General features: G+C 46.9%; 1 protein-coding gene across 7 annotated transcripts in view; it reads right to left on the bottom strand.

Moving 5' to 3' along the window:
• The window catches only part of SGSM2 (small G protein signaling modulator 2), a 143,843-nt gene that overhangs the window by 30,646 nt on the left and 88,385 nt on the right, over positions 1 to 24,812 (bottom strand). For 6 of the 7 annotated variants that reach the window (XM_073316038.1, XM_073316040.1, XM_073316041.1 and 3 more), the window contains 7 exons: positions 20,744 to 20,906; positions 15,705 to 15,866; positions 11,277 to 11,344; positions 10,672 to 10,817; positions 10,053 to 10,187; positions 6,969 to 7,093; positions 4,817 to 4,884 (listed from right to left, as the gene is read on the bottom strand). In XM_073316038.1, coding sequence (XP_073172139.1) covers positions 4,817 to 4,884; positions 6,969 to 7,093; positions 10,053 to 10,187; positions 10,672 to 10,817; positions 11,277 to 11,344; positions 15,705 to 15,866; positions 20,744 to 20,906 — 867 coding nt within the window. The remainder of the gene's footprint in view (positions 1 to 4,816; positions 4,885 to 6,968; positions 7,094 to 10,052; positions 10,188 to 10,671; positions 10,818 to 11,276; positions 11,345 to 15,704; positions 15,867 to 20,743; positions 20,907 to 24,812) is intronic. The other variant, XM_073316044.1, reaches the window with a different exon arrangement.

Raw genomic sequence — 24,812 nt, 5'->3', positions numbered from 1 at the left:
GGACATTAATTTCATTGCGCTCACATGTCAGGCACATATCTGGTGCCCCTCACCAGGGTGGATGTAGCGGCTAGCAGTGGTGCAGTTTATCACAAAATGGTTAAACTTTATTGAACATCCCATCCAACCATGCATCTCCCCCTCCCCCCGCCACCAATGTAAAATCACAGAAAGGGCCAGAACTCACAGAAACATAGCCTGATTTTGACCTAAATTGGCAGAAATCTTCTAAATATAATCAATAATGCAACTCTGTGCTCAAAATAGTACTGTTTGGAAAGTTGGGGAAATATTTAGCCCCCAGTCAATATATTCTATACATTTGCCTGTACCATTTTGCCTTTGGTTAAAGAAAAATTATGTAGCTGTCCACCAGTATGAGTTTGTTTGTACCATGCCATATAATGGTTTTCAATCTTTTTTCATTTATGGATTCAAAGTATTTTGAATGGAGGTGTGGACCCCTTTGGAAATCTTAGGCATAGTCTGTGGACCCCCAGCGGACCCCGGGCCACATTTGGAAAACCATTGCTGTATGGTAATGACAATCTTTGGCCAATCCCTTAGACATAGTCTGCCGACTCCTGGGGGCCACGGCCCATGGGTTAGGAACCACTCATGTAATATGTCAAAAATATTTATCGGCATTTGTAGAATGGACTGATTGGAGAAAAAATTATCTGTCTATTTGTACAAAGTGATGCAGATAATGAGCCCCCCATCCCCTTATTATGTAACGTATGCTTGATGTTATCTGCTTGGCTGGAGCCATAAGGCTAAAGCACACAGGGTACAACTGTAATTATCTTCTTATCATCGCTATCTGGTTCAGGTCGCCCCTGGCCTGCTAAGAAGGGGTTTGAGTAGGGCTCTGCTGTCTCTCGAGCGAGTGTCCTAATCACCGAACTAAGGGAGATTCTGCTGTGGGTTGCTTGTCTTCTCCTGTTGAAGTTGGTCAACTTCATTAAATAATTACATAGTGTTTGGGCCACTGCCCCCATATGAATCCCTTTATAGTCCAGTGGCTTTGTTCCTCACCCAGGATGTGGAAGATTCTGGTTCAATTCCCACCTCTGTTTGATGAGGGGAAAGCATCTAGCAGCTAAGCACTGCAATCACTGGACTAGGGGCTATACTTGGGGGAAGGGGTGGCTTTCCTTCTTGCCTATTGAGACTGCTCAATTTTAAATATGGTGAGGGTCAGCTAAAGCGTTAGAATCACTCCCTGGTCCAGTGATTGGGTACTCACCTCAGAAGTGGGGGATCTTAGTTCAAATCCTGGTTCTGCCTGTTAAAGAAGGGATTTGAACTGAGATTCCCGGCCTTCCAGAGGACTTCCCAGGGAGGTGGGAGCTCCCTGTTTAAATGCCTTTACTTTCTTTGGAGGACGTTTGTCCCGAAGAAGGTGAGGGTGTTTGAACAGGGACGTCCCCCTCTCAAGTTGCCTGGGAAGTAGGAGGCCCTAGTCCAAATACCTTAACAGAGCAAGGGACGTGGCCTGGGGTCTCCCACCGCCTCGGGACGAAGGAGTGTATTGCGAGTTTTATGATTTTTTTCCTGGGGTAATGTAAGTGTCCGTGAGCTGATGGAGTGATTGGCGATGTTCATAAAGTCTGCCAGAGCATTCTGTGCTTCCACTCTGCTTTCTCTTTGTGCCTTCCCCCATCTTCAAATACTTCAATACATCTTCAAGCTTTCTCCAAGATGCATCTCCTCTGTTATCATCTGGGTGACCATCATCATGGATGGCATCGCTAAGCACCATTTGTTGCCTCTTGCAGAAGTCTGTGGATTCTATCATCATCGTTACAGGCTTTTCCTCTTAGAGCATTGCTGACGACTGAAGCACCATAGATGTTGGCTTCCACAAGGATGTTTTCAAACCCACTTTTCTGCATCACTCTGCCTATATCACTCATGAAATTCAATGCACAATGCATGTCTCCTATCTCAAAGTGGTCATCATCAAATACGTTTTGATTCTTCCATTTAATCAAGTGTGCTTTGCAGTGGATTGCTTGATCGTACATGACATAGGTCCAGTCTTGGCTCAGAAAGTGGAACATATCCTGAAAATATTTCATCGGGGTGTACACTGTATTAACAAAAAGAAAAGGAGTACTTGTGGCACCTTAGAGACTAACCAATTTATTTGAGTATGAGCTTTCGTGTGAGCTGTAGCTCACGAAAGCTCATGCTCAAATAAACTGGTTAGTCTCTAAGGTGCCACAAGTACTCCTTTTCTTTTTGCGAATACAGACTAACACGGCTGTTACTCTGAAACTGTATTAACATCAGTTGCTGGTGTAGGAATCATTGGACAGCAGCCAATACTAATAAAATAGCAGACAGAAAAACTTTCCTCCAACCAGTCCATTCTACAACTAGTGACAAATATTTTGATGTATTACATGGTACAAACAAGCTCATATTGTCATGTGACTACAGATGTTTGCTTTAATCCAGGGGTTCTCAACCAGGGGTACGTGTACCCCCAGAGGTACGCAGACATCTTCCAGGGGGGTACATCAACTCATCTAGATATTTGCCTAGTTTTACAATAGGCTACGTAAAAAGCACTAGCTAAGTCAGTAAAAACTAAAATTTCATAAACAACTTGTTTATACTGCTCCGTATACTATACACTGAAATGCAAGTACAATATTTATATTCCAATTGATTTGATTTATGATCATATCGTAAAAATGAGAAAGTCAGCAATTTTTAGGTAACAGTGTGCTGTGATACGTTTGTATTTTTATGTCTGATTTTGTAAGTTTTTAAGAGAGGTGAAACATGCGGGTACCCAAGACAAATCAGACTCTTGAAAGGGGTACAGCAGTCTGGAAAGGTAGAGAGCCATTGCTTTAAATCAGCGACAAAAAGTATGGGAAAATGTATAAAATCTATTACCTTGGAGGTAAATATTTCCCACCCTTTCCAAAACAGTGCTATTTTGAGTACATGGTTGCATTATCAGTTGTATTTATAACAACTTTACTGCCAGCTGTACAATTTAGAATTGTATTTCTGTCGACAAAGTTAGACTCTTTCTATGAGTTATGGCCCAGTTTGGGTTTTTTCTGCGATTGGATGCCCAATAACGTTTAAACATTACGTGATACAGAAAAACTGCACTACTTCCAGCAGCCACATCCTGACATGATAGCAATTAAATTTTCTAGCTGATGGGTTACCCTAACTAAGAACCCTTTTAAAATCGGGCTCGTAGATTAAAAGGGGGGGCAGGGACGACAGTGTTATTGTTGTAGCCATGTTGGTCCCAGGAGCTGGGAGAGAGAAGGCAGGTGAGGTAATATCTTTGACTGTTACCTGTTTGTACAAGCTTTTGAGCTGCACTGAGCTCTTCTTCAAGCCTGGGGAAGGAAGCAGAGTGTCTGAGATAATTACAAGTTGGGAGAGATTGTTTAGCAGAAGGGGGAACATGCTAGAGATGGTCACAACTGAGAATTAGATTGTTCTGCCTAAAAGGGTTTGAAGTGGTCAGTTAAGAGTAGCAGGCAGGGTGGTATGTTACAAATTGTTCCAGTGAGTCATGGCCCTGTTGAGTATATATTTATGTATAAATATAGCAAGGTCATTTTATGCTATTAAAAAAACACTGTGGGGGTGGATAGTGGGTCAGAGATTGTTGTAATAAGCCATCAATCCAGTGTGTCTATTCGGTCCATGATTTTTAGTGTCTAGCAAAGTTATGAACTTAACTCCCAGGTTCGTCTTTTGAGGTTGTTATGCAGGTTTCCTGAAGACTGATAGGTCAGGTACAGAGCAATCACTTTGTGAAAAGTGTTCACTTAGAGGGGATATGGCGTTTTTGTCCTTTATAATTTTTCGGTGTGTGTTCATTCAAGAGCGTAGCGATGGCCACGTTTTACCCACAGCAGTGTTATTTAGGGCAGTGAATGTTGTGATGGGCATGTGTAGTACCCATGGATCTTGAAAGGTGCATTGTGGGGGTGTTGAGCATCCTAGCAATGGAGATACCTCTGCAGGTTTGGCATTTCTTGTTTCATTTTTTTTCTCCTTTTCCTCCGTGACTGGAGAGGTGTTAACTGGCTACTTCATCTTGAATGGTCCCTTGAAATATTAATTACTTATGCTACACAATCTGTTCCCCCTTGTATTTAGCTGTGACGCTCTGAGTACCTGTCCCAGACCAGAAGAAGAGCTCTGTGTAAGCTGGAAAGTTTCTCTCTCTCACCAATGGAAGTTGGTTCAATAAAAGATATTCCCTCACCCACCTTGTCTCTCTAATATCCTGGGACCAACACGGCTACAACACTGCAGAAATATTTTTAGAAACTTTTTAAAATAAAATGACTTGGCATCCAACAATTAAAATTACCCCCTTTCTGTCCCGCAATAATTATAAAGCAGAGGCCAGATTTTCAGAGCAACTGAGCACCCACAGCTTACACAGCTTGTTGAGGTACAGCCACATCTGGAGAGGATTGAGCCTGCTGCAGCCTTGGCGAACCCAGATGGATCTCTGAGAGGAGAGGCTCATGTTTTTAGACCCACAGGTCCCAGGTGTGATCCCTGCTGCCAACAACCCACCCAGAAGCATTGTGTTACATCAACACTTAGGACAAAGTCAAGCCTCAAGAGACAACTGGAACAGCTTTTGGCCGAGGAGTTCCACGAAGAAACAAAGATAAACCTCTGTCTGCCTGCAAGGAAATAAACGCCGAAGAGGCAGCAAAATAAAACACGAACAGCATTAACATTCCCCCTGCAGAAAACAAGGCCCCTGAGCCTTTGTGGCACCCTATGGGCTGAAGAGGGTTATGCTTACGTTGCTGATGGCAGTGAATGCAGACAATCTGACTGAATGGCACTATTAAGGCGTAGTCCCAGTACACACTGAAAGGAAAAAAAATGCAAGAGATTAAATGGTTTTAATAATCAGTGGCCAGACTGCCCAGTAAAAGCACAGACACGGCACTAAATTAAGAGCAGCTTACTAAACTTGGCCGATTAAGTGGAATTTACAGTGAAGTAAAAGGCAGAGGAACGAGTTTGGCATAGCGTATACTGCTGAAGCCTGCAGGTTCACAGTCACTCCCCTCCCATGCACACAGCACTCATCTGCTGGCTAAAAACAAGAATCAAGTGCCCAGAGCATCACACTCAAGATGGTTTTGTGGCTGGGATTCAGGACACCTGGGTTCTATTTTGCCACAAATTACATGCAACCGTCAAGGCAAGCCCCATGGGGCCCAATGTCGCATGCACCAATGAAATTCAACAGAAGCCAGATCCTTCCCTTAAACTGTGGCAGTAAGTTGCACAGGCTAGAAGCTTATCATTGAGATCCAGAGCGTAGTGGGACTCAAAGGAGGATTGGATCTTCCTAACGAATGCAAAACACTCCTGAGTTATAACCGTAAGAATTAAAACAGCTTTGAAGGGATATGAAACCTCTAGCTGGTTTATGCTGTGAAGCCTAATGATCTGGGGTCAGAAAGAAACATTTCCTAGGGGCACATTCTACCATGACTGCCTACTGCAGGGTTTCTTTCTCCTTCTTTTGAAGCAGCAGGTACTGGCTACTAGCTGAGACAGAATACTGGATTAGAGGGACCGCTCTTCTAATCAGGGGTAATCATATCACAGGGCTGCTTCGAGGATGGATTATAAAGTGCTTTGAGATCCTGCAATGGGCACCCAAAAAATGAGACTCGTGATAATGGGAGGCAGACTTTTTGTTCTCCAGCCCTGGATCGCTGAAATAAGACTTGTTCCTTTACAATGGGTCCTAAATCTGGATTATATTATCTGATGTATGCTGGGGCAACACTATGTGGCCGTCTCTGTGATCCAATGAGGCGATCCCAGTGAGCACAAATTGAAAACAAGAACTATTTCAGCATGGCCACCCCAGCAAATCTTACTAATTTTTCTGAGTGTCCAGAATGTGTTTCATAATAAATTATTCTGGAAAATTGCTGAAATAACCTTTCAGAGTTATTGGAGAGTGGTCAGTTTGAGTCAAACTTGGAGAGTGGTCAGTTTGGATGAGCTATTACCAGCAGGAGAGTGAGTTTGTGTGTGTATGGGGGTGGGGGGTGTGTGAGAAAACCTGGATTTGTGCTGGAAATGGCCCACCTTGATTATCATGCACATTGTAGGGAGAGTGGTCACTTTGGATGAGCTATTACCAGCAGGATAGTGAGTTTGTGTGTGTGGTTTTTGGGAGGGGGGTGAGAGAACCTGGATTTGTGCAGGAAATGGCCCAACTTGATTATCATGCACATTGTGTAAAGAGTTGTCACTTTGGATGGGCTATCACCAGCAGGAGAGTGAATTTGTGTGGCGGGGTGTAGGGTGAGAAAACCTGGATTTGTGCTGGAAATGGCCCAACCTGATGATCACTTTAGATAAGCTATTACCAGCAGGACCGTGGGGTGGGAGGAGGTATTGTTTCATATTCTCTGTATGTATATAAAGTCTGCTGCAGTTTCCACGGTATGCATCCGATGAAGTGAGCTGTAGCTCACGAAAGCTCATGCTCAAATAAATTGGTTAGTCTCTAAGGTGCCACAAGTACTCCTTTTTTTTTTTTTTGAAATAACCTTGCATTTTATTATCACTATTATTTGCATGACAGCACCTAGCAATCCCCATTCAGAGCAAGGCCCCGTTGTGCTAGGCACTGTACAAACATATGGTAAGAGACCGCGCACCTGGCCCAAATGGGTTACAATCTACATAGATAAAACAGACAACAAGAAGGCAAACGAAGGTACAACAAAGTGGAGTGACTCGCTTAAGAACACACAGCAGCCCAGTGGCAATAGAACCTGGTCTCCCGATTCCTAGCCCAGTGCCCTATTTGATGGAGCATGCTCCCTTCAGTTAAATCAGCCCTGTTGCTTGTCTCTTACTCCTGTTACAGTTAGCTGGGTGAAGTATACAAGATAGAGATCTAGCAAAGGGAATGTTACCTTTTCTCCAGCTCAGAGTCCCTCAGGGTGCCGTTCATGAGCTGATTGGGAGTCCATTTCAAAGTCAAGCTATCTGCTGACTGATGAAGGGAGAGATAGCCAAGAATTGCCTCCATGTCGTCTTTCTGTTTAAAACAATAAAGAAAGAAAAGCACATGGAAATCGTGGTGTGTGTTATTGAGGAATAAGTCAGCTGTGATGAGAGATCCCCCAACAGGCCAACCCTGTCCCTTCAATTAGCCACATTTATTCAGTGCTTCGTCCCCTTCCAATGGCACTTGGACGTAGGCCATTAGCCACCATGATGGCTTACTCTGGAATCCCCACCTAGCTTCCAAACTCACATCTCCCCCACTAACAATTAGGGCTCTGGCGTACCTGATCTGCAGAAGAGCTGAGCACCCACAAATCCAACCAATGGGAGCTGTGGGCGCTCAACACCTCTGGAAATTGGAGAGGGATGAAGGTCGAGGCTTAAAGGTGACAACAGGCGTTTTCAGATCCACTCTGGTCCTGAGGACAGACCACTGGACATGGACACAAGGTCCTATTCCCAGGTCCACCTACCGTGTAACCTGGACCAAGGCACTTCCCCACTTTGGGCCTCCATTTTCACTTCCTCCCTTGTCCACTCGTCCTTCTAGAGAGTGTAAGCTCGTAGGGCAGGGACTATGTCTCATTGTGTGTTTGTACAGAACTACTGCTCGGGGGGCCTGATCTCAGCTGAGGTCTCTAAGCGCTACCATAATACAAACTAATTAACGACACCCTTTCTTTATTCCTTGGCAAGTGGTCTGTGAATAGGAGCTGCAGAAACGGTAATAAATTAAAGCTCCTGGCAGGGCCGAGAGTTTTCTATCAACTCATAACCCTCTTTCAAGCAGCTTTCCTTCCTCTGCAGGTAAGATCTAGTAGCAAATCTGTCTTCTGGGTGTCTAACACTGTCAATTCACAGCATCAGTCCTGGGGCAGACTTAACACCTCCAAACCCACCAGAAATAAATTAGGCAGACACATCAACCCTGCTAAACAACCTTGTTGGACAGGACAAAAAAAAAGGAAAAAAAAAAAATCTAACCCCCAAACTATTCTTAAAACGTGTGCGTCCACCCTTCAGTGGCTGAGGCGTGCTACTTGAATGATATAAGAGCTTTGAAACAAGCAGCCATTCATTGGTTTCTAAACTATATATTAATTGATCTAAATGCAAAATTATTCTTTGTATTGCAGTAGCACTGAGAGGAGCTAACTGAAATAAAAGACACCCCAACCCCTATTTGTGCTAGGTACTGTACACACACACACAGAGCCTGCCCCGGAGAACATACACACATGTACGCACAGCCTGCCCCGGGGAGCCTACAATCTAAATAGACAAAACACAGTATGGATGGGGGAACAGAGGTGAGGTGACTCACCCAAGGTCATGCACCAGGTCAGTGACAGAAGCCAAGACTAGAACCCAAGTCTCCTGACTCCCACCCCTCTAGACCACTGAGAACCCTCTTATATGAGAGGCTCCTATTAGCAATCTGTTTAATACCAGCAAGTTAAAGAAGTATGGGCTGGATGAATGGACTATAAGGTGGATAGAAAGCTGGCTAGATTGTCGGGCTCAACGGGTAGCGATCAATGGCTCCATGTCTAGTTGGCAGCTGGTATCAAGTGGAGTGCCCCAGGGGTCGGTCCTGGGGCCGGTTTTGTTCAATATCTTCATAAATGATCTGGAGAATGGTGTGGATTGCACCCTCAGCAAGTTTGCAGATGACACTAAACTGGGAGGAGAGGTAAATATGCTGGAGGGTAGGGATAGGATACAGAGGGACCTAGACAAATTGGAGGATTGGGCCAAAAGAAATCTGATGAAGTTCAACAAGGACAAGTGCAGAATCCTGCACTTAGGACAGAAGAATCCAACGCACCGCTACAGACTAGGGACCGAATGGCTAGGGAGCAGTTGTGCAGAAAAGGACCTAGGGGTGACAGTGGACGAGAAGCTGGATATGAGTCAACAGTGTGCCCTTGTTGCCAAGAAGGCCAATAGCATTTTGGGATGTATATGTAGGGGCATTGCCAGCAGATCGAGGGACGTGATCATTCCCCTCTATTCATCTGGAGTACTGAGTCCAGTTTTGGGCCCCACACGACAAGAAGGATGTGGAAAAATTGGAAAGAGTCCAGCGGAGGGCAACAAAAATGGTTAGGGGACTGGAACACATGGGTTATGAGGAGAGGCTGAGGGAACTGGGGATGTTTAGTCTACGGAAGAGAAGAATGAGGGGGGATTTGATAGCTGCTTTCAACTACCTGAAAGGGGGTTCCAAAGAGGATGGCTCTAGACTGTTCTCAGTGGTAGCAGATGACGGAACAAGGAGTAATGGTCTCAAGTTGCAGTGGGGGAGATTTAGGTTGGATATTAGGAAAAACTTTTTCACTAGGAGGGTGGTGAAACACTGGAATGCGTTACCTAGGGAGGTGGTGGAATCTCCTTCCTTAGAGGTTTTTAAGGTCAGGCTTGAAAAAGCCCTGGTTGGGATGATTTAATTAGGGATCGGTCCTGCTTTGAGCAGGGGGGTGGACTAGATGACCTCCTGAGGTCCCTTCCAACCCTGATATTTTATGATTCTAATGTGGGAGGAGGTCCGTTTGATGGGTAGGGGTATAAACCCATTTAAATTGGCCAATTTTAATCCCAGCTTGATCCCAGTTCTCTCCTTCCTTTTTTATTTGCAGTACATATCACAGTTTAACTGGAAGGGGGGTGGGTGGATACCATTAGTGAGGTCTCTGCCTGGGAAAGGAGTCAAAGCTCCACCCAACACCCGGGCTGAGCCAGAAAGGATGGCACTCAGCATCCTTCCATCCCAGAAGCTTACATGGCTCAGACAGATGATGCATCTGCCTTCTGCTGGGCCAGCTCAGGATTCAGACACTGCCTCTGAAGCTGGATAGTCCAGAGAATAAGGCACTGGCTGGGGATTCACGGTACTTGAGTTCCATTCCTGGCTCTACCATGCTGAGCCAGCCAGCATTAATCTCGCTCCAGTAACATGAACTCAACACACTTGATGCTCAGATACTCACTGGCTGGACCAGGACATTATTTTTCCCATACAGCAGGTGAATCCTCGAATTCTGGTGCAAAGACTCCACGTATTCTCTAGCTGAAGCTGCAAATCGGTCTTCCGACATGCTCCCGCTCGAGTGCTGTTTCCGGATCTAGGAGATACGAGAACTGTCGGTCAGCACACAGCTTACACGGTACCAGTCGCAATTGTATGAAGAGGCCGCTCAGAGCAGCAGCTCCGCTAAAAAGGGCATCTCGAGAAATCTCTTTCCGGATGGACTTACTTTCTGCAGCCCTGGACTTTACAGGCATGTGAGGGGCGCTCCCCCTCAACCCAGCCACAGAGGCTTGCTCCTCCCCAAGGCAGGGAATCAGCATAGCAAGTGAAAGCCCTGGCATCTCAAGCCACAAAATTCCAGATCTGGATCTCAAACCTCCCTAAATTTGGAGGGAACATTTGGAGCCAAATGGCCTTTCAGTTGTGACGAAGGCATGCACAAAAAAGCGTTCTCCATTCCTGGTAATAGGTGGAGGCTGCCCGTGGGTGTTATCTAAATACCCGTCCACCCTTCTTCCCCTCTTGTGGGGTTTCCTTCTGTGCCAATAACAGAGAAGGGGCATGCTGCAAATACCTACTCCCAGCGCCGGGCGTTTTGAGGGTGAGTCCTGGCGCCCGTGGGCGCCATGGATCCGGTGTCTCTGAACCAGCTCGTCGGCTGACGGGTCTGTCCAGTAGTGGTCAGCTGTTTTCAGCTTGGTGTATTCTAGTGCACACGGCCCAACTAGGAGGACAGTAATGAGAGAGGATCTTCAAGAAGAACGGACATTTGTTCACACTCATCCTCCAGGTCAGATGTTAAACTGAGGTCCTTTCTGCTCGTGTCTGGTGAAGTTAATGATCTCACAGCACAGGAGATAACCTTGGCATTCTGACCAAATTCCCTTGCTCAATAAACCAAGTGATGTTAGGAGACTGCAGGAGAAATATTGCTGAGCACTTAATACACAGTCACTGCGCAGTTAGTACCTCCAATTCCCTGCTGTGGGACACCACACCTAGAAAAGTGCTCTAAGAAAACCAAATTCGGTTCTGCTCTATCATCAAAGCCAGCAATAAATAGGAAAACAAGGTGATCTGTCTCCATTCCCCGCCCCCCCGGCTCTGCTTCTGGGAAAATGCAATAAGCAACAAAACAAAACCAAACCCTAAACCACCCGGAGCGAACAATGAAAGTACTTACCAAGGAGAGAAGCTAGGATTGGTCCATAAACAGGATCTGCCAATAAAGCTTCTCTCTCATAATATTTGCTGGGAATAAAAGATGGAAGTGGATTAGAGTCTCGTGTTGGTATCTTCAAAAGCTCCCAAGTCACTTAGGAGCGTGAGTTCCATTGACTGCCACAGGTACTCATGCTCCTGAGTCACACCAGTGTTTTTGAAAATGCCATCCATTGCTAGTTCCTACCACAGCCTGCCCAAAAAGAGTCAAAGGCCTCCGGGGGGAGAGGCATTCTCCAGAGCTGCCGTCCAACTCTTCAGGTTTGATCCTGCAGACAGGCACTCTGGGAGCATACTGTTATTCCCCGCAGCCCTGCTGAAGAAGCTGGAAGGGTAGGCTGGAATAAGCACATGCACGGGGGTAAAAGTTTGCAGAAGGAGAGGTTCAGTTTTGAAGCAAAACCACAAAAACCCTACTGAAACGTAATTCTGCAGCCAAGCGATCATCCCAAGGGCAACTGCAGACAATCGAGTTACCTGGGTCTCAGACAGGCTCTACATTAAGGTAATCACAACTAAAAACGGAAAAAAGTGATTTAATCTATTTTAAAAATATGTTTATATATAAAATTATGAACAATTTTTTTGTGTAAACTTGGAGTCAACCATTGCAGCGCCGCTCTTAGTGCAATACACAAGAAACCCACGGAGCACCACACTTCGCTCCACAGATCCAACACCCAACCCAGACACACTAAGAAATGCGTCATCTACAGCCACAGAGTCAGATACCATGGAATTTGCTCTGACGAGAAAGATCAGGATATACCCTAAACACACTTAAAATCGCCATCACAAAAGAAGGACACTTCACCAGAGAAGTAGATCGCATCATGGAACGGGCCCACACACCCCAGGAAAGCCTGCTTCAATACAGAAAACAACCGCCCACTGACCCCAATATAGGGAATCATCAAGCAATATTTGATAGAAACCACACCCTGAAAGAAATATTTCCCAAATCCCCTCTTCTGGCCCTCCAACAACCTCCCAGCCTCGCCAAGCTCATCATCAGAAGCAAGCTCCCTACAGACCAGGACATAGCAACTCAAAGCAGCACCAGACCCTGCCAGAACAATTGATGCAAAACCTGCAGACACATCTCCCCTGCTATAATGCTCCATACCCCCCCTCAACACACCGTTCAAGGTCCATGGGTCCTAAACATGCCTATCAACACATAGTGTATCTCATCCCCTGCATCAAATGCCCCAACAACTATGTGGGTGGAACCAGACAATCACTATACTCTTGAATGAACTCACACAGAAAATTATAAAGGACAAAAACACCGTGCACTCTTGGGTGAACACTTTTCACACAGGGGTCACTCCATATCTGATCTTTCAGTACTGATCCTCAAGGGAAAACTGCTCAACACCTTCAAAAGATGAGCCTGGGGACTTAAATTCATAACTCTGCTAGACACCAAAAGCCTTGGACTTAACTGGGACACTAGTTTTATGACAATTTGTAACATACCACGCTGCCTGCCAACCTTTAATTGTGTGAACCCCTTACGCTTAACAATCCATCCCAACTTGTATTTACCTTCCCCAGATCTGTAGAGTTGTGTGGTTCAACAGCTTGTCTCTCTCACCAACAGAAGTTGGTCCAATAAAAGAGATTACTTCACCCATCTTGTCTCTCTGAACAGAATATCATTCTGCTTGTATCTTCCACTAGATGGGGCTCAAACTCTATGCTATTTCCAATTTCCTAAAGGCCAAGCCACCAAAACACCAGGGATTCAAGAAGTGATGTAATCCCACTGATCAGAAATATTCTCTTGCTTTAAAGAAAAACTTTTTAGCATAATTGGCATGGACTCAAATACAAGGAAAACACAACAATACAAAACAAAGAAACAACCTTGATGCTGCTTTAGAAGCAAAGAGACAAGACACCCCTCATCCCAGGTCCGGGACCCAAGACTGGCAGGGCTGGATTGGGAACAGGTACAGGACTAGACTGGATTGGGAACCAGTTTTACTGACAGATGATTGGATTGTCCAATTCAGGCACCCACGACAACATGTGCTTGCAGTGCATCAGATATGCACATCTCCATGCTTTGTCATTGGCCAAGCGCAGGTGCAAACAGAGCACCTGGTTTGCAGAGATCATTTAGGCAGTCGTGCACACCTAACTTTGAAGCTATGGCCCCAAATCTTGTTGATTGAGGAAGTAACCATTATACTCCTGAAAAAGGGGTGCATTTCTGAAAGAGATCGTGGGCCTCACTCATGCTACCCTGCTATCAGGAGAAAAACTGGCTTAACACAGGAGGAGAGTTAGCTCACCGGTCTTCACAGGATATCCCCATGCTCCATACCTCCCCAACACACAAATCACAAATGGCTGCTTAAGCAAACTGGGATCAGATGCCCCCAACAAAATAGTTTTTTTGATCATCACTAAGACCTTTCTCTTCCCTCTCAACGGGAAGACAGAACAGGTAAATATATTCCTCTTCTGACCTGCTTCCAAGGAAGACCTAACCCAGATTTTGGAAATACTGTGTGAAGACTGACAGAGTCTAGCCACTTTGGCAAAATACCTTGTTTGGCTCAGTCCTTTTTAGCCTTGGAGACTCAGGTTTGGGGCAAGGCGAATCCTTATAGGTGACCCAAAGTCCTTCTACTCCTCTCCTCAGTCAATCCCTTGTGCTTATTTTCCTTCTCTTCTGGGGAGCGAGTGCAGCCTCCCTATTGGGAAGGTTTGGTGTCTTGCTGCAAACAGCCTACTGGCAGCTTCCCTGCTCCTCTCACTCCTACCATCCAGGGGAGGGTTTAAAAAAGGTCCCAAGTAGTTGGAGTCAGGTGAACCTAAATGGTTCCCTAGCAACCCCTTCTCCAGCTGAACCTTATTGCCCTTGGTTATCTCTCCTCAGTGGATAGGGAGGGGCCTTTTAATCCCCTGGGACTAATTACTACCCCCCCCCCCCCCCATTTTGTAGCTGTTTGTCCTGGGTTTACCACAATACTTTAACTGCCCCCGAATACCATTCTCCTTTGCACAGCCAAGCATACCCGTCTCCACGATAAGAGCAAAGCAAGTTACAGACATGTTGCAGACATGCTCTCGGTTTGTGACTAGCCTAGGCGAGGCCTCAGGGTTTCCACCATTCCTTTATTCTGAGACCACCAAAGTCTCCCCAGGATACTCCTAATTCTGTTGCGTTTGCTGTAGGGGTGGAGGAGATAAGGTGAGGACAACCTCCCTGGGGAGCCCAATGCCTAGGCACGCGTCCAGGAGGAGACTTGAGTAGAATGCCAAAGAGTTTGTCCATGTCTGCTAGAATCCAAATGCATCACGTCCACAAGGTGCCTGAGCTCTCTGCAAGCCTCGAAGGGGGAAATCTCCATCACAAACGTAACCCTTCCAAATAAAGGCAACATGTCGTCACAGGATTGACCGACCCCAATCAGACCTTCCTACAGTTTTCTAAATTTTCACTCCTCACCTCCTTTCCTTTCGCTCCCCTTTCCTGTGCAGAGCACACATGCCCTCCTGGCATGCTACAGCTTCTCGCTTAAGAGTCTCAAAAGCACTTTAATGACTTGGGTGCCTAATTCTTATTGCAATGTGCAAGTCAACAGAACTTAGGTGCCTAAGTCACTTAGGGCAGTGGTTCTCAACCAGGGGTACATGTACCCCTGGGGGTGCGCAGAGATCTTTCGGGGGTACATCAACTCATCTAGATATTTGCCCAGTTTTACAACAGGCTACAGAAAAAGCACTAGCAGAGTCAGTACAAACTAAAATTTCATACAGACAATGACTTGTTTACACTGCTTAATATACTATCCACTGAAATGTAAGTACAATATTTATATTCCAATCGATTTATTTTCTAATTATATGGTAAAAACAAGAAAGTCAGCAATTTTTCCCGTAATCGTGTGCTGTGCCACTTCGGTATTGTTTTGTCTGATTGTGTAAGAAAATAGTTTTTAAGTGAGGTGAAACTTAGGGTTCGCAAGACAAATCAGACACCTGAAAGGGGTCCAGTAGTCTGGAAAGGTTGAGAACCACTGACTTAGGGTCCTTTGATAATTTTACCCCTACACTACAGCCAGCTGACATTTTGCAAAGTTTTAAAAAAAGTAGTAAAAAATACATTTATTTTAAATGTGTAAGATTAATTTACTAGTTCTTCGAGCTCTCCCGCAGGGTGAGATTTAATTGAAACTTTGAAACCTTGAGAAAATGTTTCTAAAACAAAAACACAAATTGTGGGGATTATTTTTTTTTTTTTTAAACTTTTTTCTGCTCAGCTCTGGTTTGCGGATGGGACACTGACGACGTTCGCTACTACAAAGACACAGCGCACGTTGGTCCAACAAACAAAACCTTTGTGCTGCCAGCTGTTTGCCCCGCTCTTTACCTGCAGTTGTCCACCAGGTACTGGACGATTTTGTCCAGCACTTTCTCAATCAAGGCCGTCCGCACCCAGATGTGTCTGATGGCCTGCAGCGTCAGGACAGGTGTTTTGCTTGAGGTAGACCCCTGCCTCTTGAGGGATTCCTGGCCATTCGGTTGATGTTTCCTGCAAAAGGGATACAGTGAAAGTTGTTGGAGTCCAGATTTTTACTTTGACAGAGCTCTGCGTGCACATGTATTGGAATACACAAAGTGCATCAGATGAAGTCAGATGTGGTCACTATGTTTTATGTTCACCGTTGCATTGGGGTGCTAGGATCCAGAATTTTATTCAGCCCATTATGAAGATAGGGTCAAAAGTGATGAATCATTTGGGGTGCCTCCATTTTGGGGATAACCAGACAGAGGTTTAAAGGGGCCTGATTTTCAGGGGCCAGATGTTTAGTACCCTCTGAAAATCAGGTCCCTTCAAGACATCTCAAGTTGGAACCCAACTACTAGGACACTCAAAATCACTAGTCACTTCACAGGGACCTGTTTACAAAAAAAATCAAATCTGAATGCACATGCAGTTTTTGAAATCTCCTCCAAATGTGGGGGGATTTGGGATTCCATCTTATTTTCCCACTGTAGATTGGCTCCATTAGATTAGATAGACTGTATAGCAGGTCCATTGAACCCAGAGCAGCTGCTATTCTGGTCTGTTTGAGATTGCACCCAACAGAGCAAAAATCTAAATGTTCCAGAGAATCAACTGCCTAAAAGGCGCAGACATTTATTTCTAATCAAATACAACTGCAAACTTCACTTAGCCCTTGCATAGCTGCAGGAAGGACTGTAGAAAGGATGGATGCAGACATTCAAATATTAACGTTTGGAGACTCATCAACTGCATTTCGACAGCATCCCCCATCCTGAAGGATCTCAAGGTGCTTTGTCAGCTGTGTATGTGACAGCCAGCTGCTATAGCTTGGTTTAAGAGCCAAAGATTTCTAGTTGGAGCCATAAGACTCTAGATTCCGTGTGGATCAGGCACAGCGGGGGACCTGTAACAAACACTGACCAATGGGTTAAACATTCATTCAGCACCCAAAATGCAGCCACCTCTGGGATGGAAGGCAGCAGCCCCATGAAGAAGACAGTCGGGGGAGAATTATGGAAAATCTCTACTCTTATGAAAGTTCCATGAGATCTTTGATGGTTACAGAACAGCCATCGGGGTCAAATTTTAAGGTCACGTCCAAATGATCTGAGTTGAGAACCAGAGGGCTTGGCATGAGATGTTAACAATGAATTCAGGGTTTCCAAAGGGCTAGCCAGTAGCAGTGCATTTGATCAAAACTCATCCAAGTCCCAGTGAAATAAACGAAGGAGTGGGAGGTGGCTGGCCAGGGGCTGCGGTGGCTACAGAATACACCTGCAAAGCAATGCAGAGCTCGGTAAAGGAGGGGAGTTAGAGGGCGATGTACGCAGAGCACAGCCAGTTCCAAAGTTTGGGAAAGGTGCACGCCAGGCAGCAGGACAGGACAAGAGGTGGGGCTCATCTCAAGGAAACAGATAATTCAACGGAACGGATGATAGACGCTGAGCCAGACTCAGCCCTGGGAGGCATCAGTGGATTATGCCGGGGATGAATTTGTTCCACTGTCTCAGCCAATCTGCTCTTAAATCTGATCAGGCGTTATCTGGCTTTGATGGTGGATGGTGCGCCAAATGCAGAGGGTCAGAGTTGAGTTCCGAGCGCTCTTTTGCACGCCGTACCCAGCAATGCGGTCCATGTCCAGCAGCAGTTCCCATGCTGCAGGTTATTGATTGGCCTGCCTCGACCCTACTTTCCTTTGGATTTTTTTAAAAACAGCCTCCAGCCTATTAAAGGGAATGGCTCAAATGCACACGCTATTCCTTATCGATCGATTCTTAACATGAGCTACTAACCCAGGGCCAGATTCGGGCTGACCCCCCTCAGAGGTGCCCAGGCATGCCAATTCTGACCTGCACACACTCCCTCCCCAGGCCATTTCTTGGTGCAGAGATTGACAAGCCCAGGTCACAGTGGGAAGCGGTTTAGTGAGCTGCGCAAATACGAAATTGACACCACTGCCTTTTCCCAGGCTTTGCATTCCACTGCCCAGACAGCACACTGGCTGGCCCATCCCAGTTTGCATCAGCCTCCCATCTGCTGTGCACGGTTGTCCCCACCTCCCCTTCACACTTGGAGCCATGTTCATTTCTCTTCCCACTGGCAGCGAGCTTCGTATTTCCTGCTACCCAGGAGTATATTGCCTTACAGGCCAATATGGATTATTCTTGACACACACAGTCGTACGTGCGGAACCTTGCCAGGGATGCCTTCTGATCCACGTAAACATCCTTCTGAACCTTCCCTCCACCCTTTTTTGTTTCTCTCTGATGCACTAAGGTGACCTGAAATGGGAGCGCTTTTTCTCTCCCCCACCACCCCACGTTTTGCATCAACACTGCTTGTGCCATTAGTTAGGCGGCACCGAAGGAGAACGCTGCTCCATCCAGAATGCCGTCAATGCAGCAACCAACGAATAATATAAGAAATGAAGACTATAAATACAATCATCAGAACAGTCACCCTGGACGCTTCACCTAACCAGGCAGCGCACAGGACGTAGAAAACAATTTACGGTAACGTGCTCACGGGTCACATTCCTGCCAAGTGCACTTTAGTCCAAGTGCCGACGTGGGAAAGCACTTACGCACGTGGACTAAATCCATTAGATTGGAAGCTCTTTGAGGCAGGGACAATCTTCTTGTTTGGTGTTTGTACAGGGCCTAGCACAATGGGGTGCTGGTCCGTGACAGGGCCTCCTAGGTGCTGCCACAACACAAACAAATAGCCGTAAGAATATCAGTGCCTCATCAAGGCAGCTCTTAACTGTGGGGCAGCGTAGGCATGCCCTAAGTGCTGTCCTAAATAGGGATGCTTCTGAGAATCAGGGCCTCAGGATATGGCAGGGAGCCAGTTTCTCAGATCTGATACATTCAGCGAACTGAATTCAAGTCTCCTCTGCTCTGTTTTGCTAGAAGTCACAGCTGGAGGTCCCAGAGCAGTGGACTGGGAGCTTTCATAGAATCATAGAATCATAGAATATCAGGGTTGGAAGGGACCCCAGAAGGTCATCTAGTCCAACCCCCTGCTCAAAGCAGGACCAATTCCCAGTTAAATCATCCCAGCCAGGGCTTTGTCAAGCCTGACCTTAAAAACCTCTAAGGAAGGAGATTCTACCACCTCCCTAGGTAACGCATTCCAGTGTTTCACCACCCTCTTAGTGAAAAAGGGTTTCCTAATATCCAATCTAAACCTCCCCCACTGCAACTTGAGACCATTACTCCTCGTTCTGTCATCTGCTACCATTGAGAACAGTCTAGAGCCATCCTCTTTGGAACCCCCTTTCAGGTAGTTGAAAGCAGCTATCAAATCCCCCCTCATTCTTCTCTTCTGCAGGCTAAGCTTTCTCAGCCCTTAATTGAAGGGGCGTGGATGTTGAATTTTTAATAAAAGTGTCTTTCTGCCAAACGTTTAAACCAGACCAAATAAAATGGAAATAGGCAGAGATTTTAAATAAATAAAGAGGCAAAAAAAAAACTGGAAAAGGAAAGGGTTTATTAAACATACATCAATGAAAGAGTTTGGTAATAAAAGGAAGTTAAATAAAAGGTAAGCATTGGAAAAATAAACAAAGGAGGCAGGGTTAAAATAGCTAATGTAAATAAATGTTTAAATGATTCAGAAACATCACAGTGGGTGAGCGAATATCTTTTATTGGAACATCAATTCATGCTCACTGGAAACCTATATAACTACAGGAACTTAGTGCAACAAGATATTCAAGAGACCAGAAGTTCCTACAAGTGCAAAGACCCCTGTCCAGGTTCAGCAGCCCCACTGTGCAAGGTGCTGTACAAGCACATAGGAAGATGCGGTCCTTTCCCCAGTGAGCTTACAATCCAAGGCCCTGATCCTGCAAAGACTTATGCATGTGAGTAGTTCCACTGACTTCAATGGAATCACTGACAGTGAGTAAAACGGAGCACGTGCTTTAGACTTTCTAGGATCAGGGCCTCAGGCTCTTCACCTCAATGGGACTACGCGCATGTTTAAAGTGAGGCCCAGGTTGCTGAATCAATCAGGGCCTGATCATGGTTACCCTCCTCCTCCCTTGCCTTCACCCCTCCCTCCTATTGTCTGTTACCAGTCATTGGTTTATCTCATCGTTTATTAGGCCCTGATCCTGGAATGAGCTCCACGCAGGAGGGACCCCTACTCCTATATGACCTCTGCTGAATCAGTCGGCAGGAAGGACACTGTAGGATCACGGCCTGAAAGTGGAAACGTCGTGTACAATGCTGATTGGCGTGTATTGAATCTGGTGTCTCTTGCACTGTTCCTCTGGTGGGCCTATCAGGTCTCCCAGCGCACGTGAAGAAAAAAGGGTGGTCAAGGGGAACAAGCAAGCAAGCAAAGATAAACGTTTAGGCCTTCTTTACTCCATAAATAACTGCCCTCTGCCACAAAGTGGGTGAATCGCTCCCATCTGGCCCTGGTTTTGGCAAGGGGAGAGCCGCGACTTCTGCTTTTCCACTAAGCTCTGTTCCTTCTGTCACCTGCTCCCACCCACCTCCACCCAATCGGTCTGCTTTGTCCACCTGTCGCATCCTGGCCGATACCTAGCTGCCCGTGAGCAGCAACTGTCTTCTGTGTTATTTGTCTCGACAGCACCTGGTATAATAGGGGGTCCTGACCCTTGACTGGAGCTCCTTGGTACACCGTGATTCACATAAAGAGTAAAAATTAAATGGAGCACAAACCCAGCTCTTGCCCTTTGGCCCTTTGCCATTCACTTGAGAACGTTTGAACTTTAGAAAATTTTGACAAAAATTCATTTTCTACAAGTTTTTCTGACCGGCTGAATTTTCCCCCAAAAGTTGCCCAAAGTAATTTTCCGAGCAGCTCTAGCTGTCCCCTTCAAGCCGCCATGACGGTCTCACATTCAGAACAGCCCTTGGCCTTACCTGCCTTCCGCCTGCTGCTGCAGTTTCTGCACTTTCTTGCATATGTCCCCAGCTACCGCGTACGTCTTGCCAACTTTGGTGAAGAGGGCAGCGACCTTATCGGTCCGGAGGAAGCCGGCGGCTCTGCGTTTCAGCATGTGCAGGAGGCATGCCTCCACCACACCTGGAAAAGGACAGGAGACATCACCATGAGCACTCGGATGGATCCTCCACTCCATTCTTCTTGGCACGAGTCAGTAAGGAGAGAAAGGCCATCTAATGAAACACATCTCATATCTAGGGAGGGAGAGAATATGGGCCAGGGTAGTAAGTAATGAGGACCCAGGGGTTCTATTCCTGCTTCAGCTGTGGACTCACTGTGTGGCCTCAAACAAATCTCTTACTCTCTTTGTGCCTCAGTTTCCCCATCAGGAAAGTAGGGATAACAATACACTTACCTGTCCCACGGGGGTGTCATCAGGCTTGCTAACTGCACTGACAGCCTTGGATGAAAGTTGGACTCCGCAGTCAGGTTCTGCAGAAACCTGCATAAACCCAAATATCCTGGCAGGTGTGTCTGTCTATATTTATATTTTTTCCTGTGGACAATTTTGTGCCTCAGGGAGCCATTTATGTGGATTACATAACAGGAGGCTGGCCTTCTAGGAACTGAAAAGCAGAGAGAAGACCAGATCTAGTAATTGGTAACGATCTTGTAATTGGTAATTATGAGATTACTAATTGGCAATTGATCTTGTAATTGGTATATCCAAGCACCAGACCGGCAGTGATGGGTCCCCTAAAATACTATATTTTAATTCCCATAAATAATTGTAATACCTAGCTCTTATATAGCACTTTTCATCAATAGATCTCAAGGTCAGTATCATTATCTCCATTTTACAGATGAGGAAACGGAGGCATGGAGTGTTGACGTGACTTGCCCAAGGTCACCCAGCAGGCCAGTGGCAGAGTCAGGAGTAGATCCCAGGTCTTCTGAGTCCCAGTCCAGTGCTTTATCCACTAGGCCATACTGCCTAAAGAATCTCACTGGACATGTAAACGTGAATACTATCATCCCCTTGGAAGGTGAACGACACCTTGATGCTGCTCCGACTGACTCCACAAGGCAGGATCAGGCCCTAACTTGGAGGTACACTGAGCTAAATATGTGCTTTTACTGAGGACCTCTCCTTTTTGGCAGGAGCTCCCTGTTGTCTTAGGGAGATCCCACGTCCTGTATAATCAGGTGATTCCCCCAGTCTGGATACATTTGCTTATTGGGATGTGACAGACTGTCAGGGCGGCACATTCCCCAACCCCTCCCTTGTTGCGGGGGTGATGCTGCCATACACTTGTAGTTTGTGTTAGCTTTGTGCAGAATCTCATCAGGCAGGATGCGTCTCATCCCGCCCCCACTTGGACAAATCTCCTAATCCAACACGTTAAACGTTTCTCCATATACTGAGGTCATTGACATGAAAGCAACGCGCTGCACATAAGCTAATCTGGGGACTATGTAGCCTTTATCACGGCGCTATCTTGATTTGCAGAAGCAGGGTAGGACAAATCATCCATTTATCTTCCAATCCTTACATGCTACGTATTAATCCTACGCATCACGGGGTGGGTGTTTGCTCGGCAACCCTACCGCGGTGGAATTCAACTTTGTGCAGTGGCGTGTGCCTCTAAAACCAGCCTACCAAAACAAAACCCTATACTTCGTTCGCCCCCTGGGCGGAGGAGAAGAGATCGAACAAGCCACGTGTGACACGTTAGTCGTGTCGCTTCGTGCACTTCTGCGAGGCACACAACAAAGAGGGTGGTATCAGACCCGAGATACAACAGAACAGATTTGACAACCTAGATCAAGAAAGCAACGGATGGGGATGGAGTTATGACCTATTTTCCTGCTTCTTAAAAAGGCATCGATGTATCAGATTTGGTGCCCTATCAGCTGAACTGGACAGCCAAGCCCACAGCCAAGCCCACAGCCACCTGCAGAGCATTCGCTAATGATCGGCCCTGCTTTCCTGGTGACTAACACAACACTTAGAGAAAAGTGGGGGGGAGGGAGGGGGCAGGAAAAAGGAGAGGAAGTGGCCTAGGACTGCGTCTTTATCGGAACAGACATAACCAGGCGTGTCTGAATCCAGATGGGACAATTAGCGCTGGAGATCTTCGGGGAACAGGGCTGACTTTCTACATCTTTTACACAATGAAAGAGACTTCACTGAGGAAGATGATGGATTTAATGGCGGTGAGGGTGGGGGTGTTGTGAGTGTGGGTTGTTGGTTTTTTTTTTTTTTTTTAATAGAAGGAAATGTCGTACATCAAATAGCCGCAAGAAGGCTGGATGGAGATATCCATCCCTGGACAGTGGAAAAATACAGGTTCCTTGCAGCACACCTGGCTTGAGCAGCGTGGGATTGATGCGGTTCTCACTGAAGTCTCTGGGGAAACCTGTTCATTCCCTTACGTCTTGCTAGGTGGGAAGCCTCTAGGTAAGAGGGACGTGACTAGGGACTTGTTTTAAAACCTTTTTTCTCTTATGTTATCCTTTATTCCTGCTGTTAAGATTAAACAATACTTGGGTTTAAGCAGACTGTCTGGTCACTGTATTCGCTGCCGGACACAGACTCCTGAAGGGAAAAACCCAGTCAGACCTGCTGGGTAGAACCAATGGAGATACAGGATGCTGTAACACCGGAGCCCAGTCTAGGGATGGGAGAATGATGTGATCCCACTCCAAGAGAGAGAGAGGCCTGACACCTGAGAGGGTGCACTCAGAGAGACCAGGAAGGGGACAGAGGTACAGCAAAGGTTGCCAGGCGTCCGGTCGAAGAGGGACCCTAGTGGCTCTGGTCAGCACTGCTGACCAGGCCATTAGAAGTCCGGTCGGCGGCACAGCAGGTCTAAGGTAGGTTCCCTGCCTGCCCTGGCTCCACACAGCTCCTGGAAGCGGCTGGCACGTCCCTCTGGCTCCTAGGCGCAGGGGAGACCAGGGAACCTCTGCGCATTTCCCCCACCCCGAGTGACGGCTCCACAGCTCCCATTGGCCGGGAACAGCAGGCAATGGGAGCTGCGGGAGCGGGTAGTGCGCAGCGCGCACCACGCAGAGCCGCCAGGCTGCCCCTGTGCCTGGGAGCCGGACATGCTGGCTGCTTCCAGGAGCTGCGTGGAGCCAGGGAACCTGCCTTAGCCCTGCTGAGCCACCAACCGGGAGCCGCCTGAGGTAAGCACTGCCCAGCTGGAGCCCAAACCTGCACCCCAACCCCCTACACCAGGTCGGAACCCCCTCCCGCTCCTTAACTCCCACCCCAGAGTTCGCACCCCCACTCGCACCCCATCCCCCTACCTCAGCCTTGAGCCCCCTCCCGCACTCCAAACCCCTCGGCCTCAGCCTAAAGCCCCCTCCTGCACCCTGAACCCCTCATTTCTGGCCCCACCCCAGAGCCCACACCCCCAGTCAGAGCCCACACTCCCTCCCTCCCCACAACCCCCTGCTCCAGCTTAGTGAAAGTGAATGAGGGTGGGGGAGAGCAAGCAGCAGAGGGAGGGGGGATGGAGTGAGTTGGGGGCGGGGCCTCAGGGAAGGGGGCGGCGCAAGGGTATTCGGTTTTGTGCAATTAGAAACCCGACAACCCCTTAGCGCAGCGAGCTCCGTACCTGTGATGCTACGGAGCGGTCTTTGTTCATCTTGCGATGCTTATCGCAACAGACTCTGAAGTTCACCAGCCAAACAGGGACTCCAAAGCCCACACTGGTTTTATTTCAGTCTTGCGCAATGCCCCGCAGAAATCTGAACATTACACTTTAGCTGCTGCAGAGAGCCATGAGCCTAGCCTGGACAATAGCTGAGCAATCGGGGTAAAAAGCCATTCATGCCTGCTCGTGTTTAAATCTAGGTTGCAAATGACTCATCCAGTCAACGCCATACCCAAAGGCGGACAATATTGCTTACTCATTGAAAAAGTAAGTCCCTGAAGCCTCCGCAGAGCGCTCCCCTCTCTCCGGAGTTTGCTTTCCAGCCTCTGAGCAACGTTCGCCCATGTTTATTGATTGCAATTTACCACAGACTGCCTGCTGC

Source organism: Lepidochelys kempii, chromosome 17 (genome assembly GCF_965140265.1).
Source record: "Lepidochelys kempii isolate rLepKem1 chromosome 17, rLepKem1.hap2, whole genome shotgun sequence".
NCBI lineage: Eukaryota > Metazoa > Chordata > Testudines > Cheloniidae > Lepidochelys > Lepidochelys kempii.
Note: the sequence above shows the minus strand (reverse complement) of the source record. Positions and strands in the feature narration are given on the sequence as shown.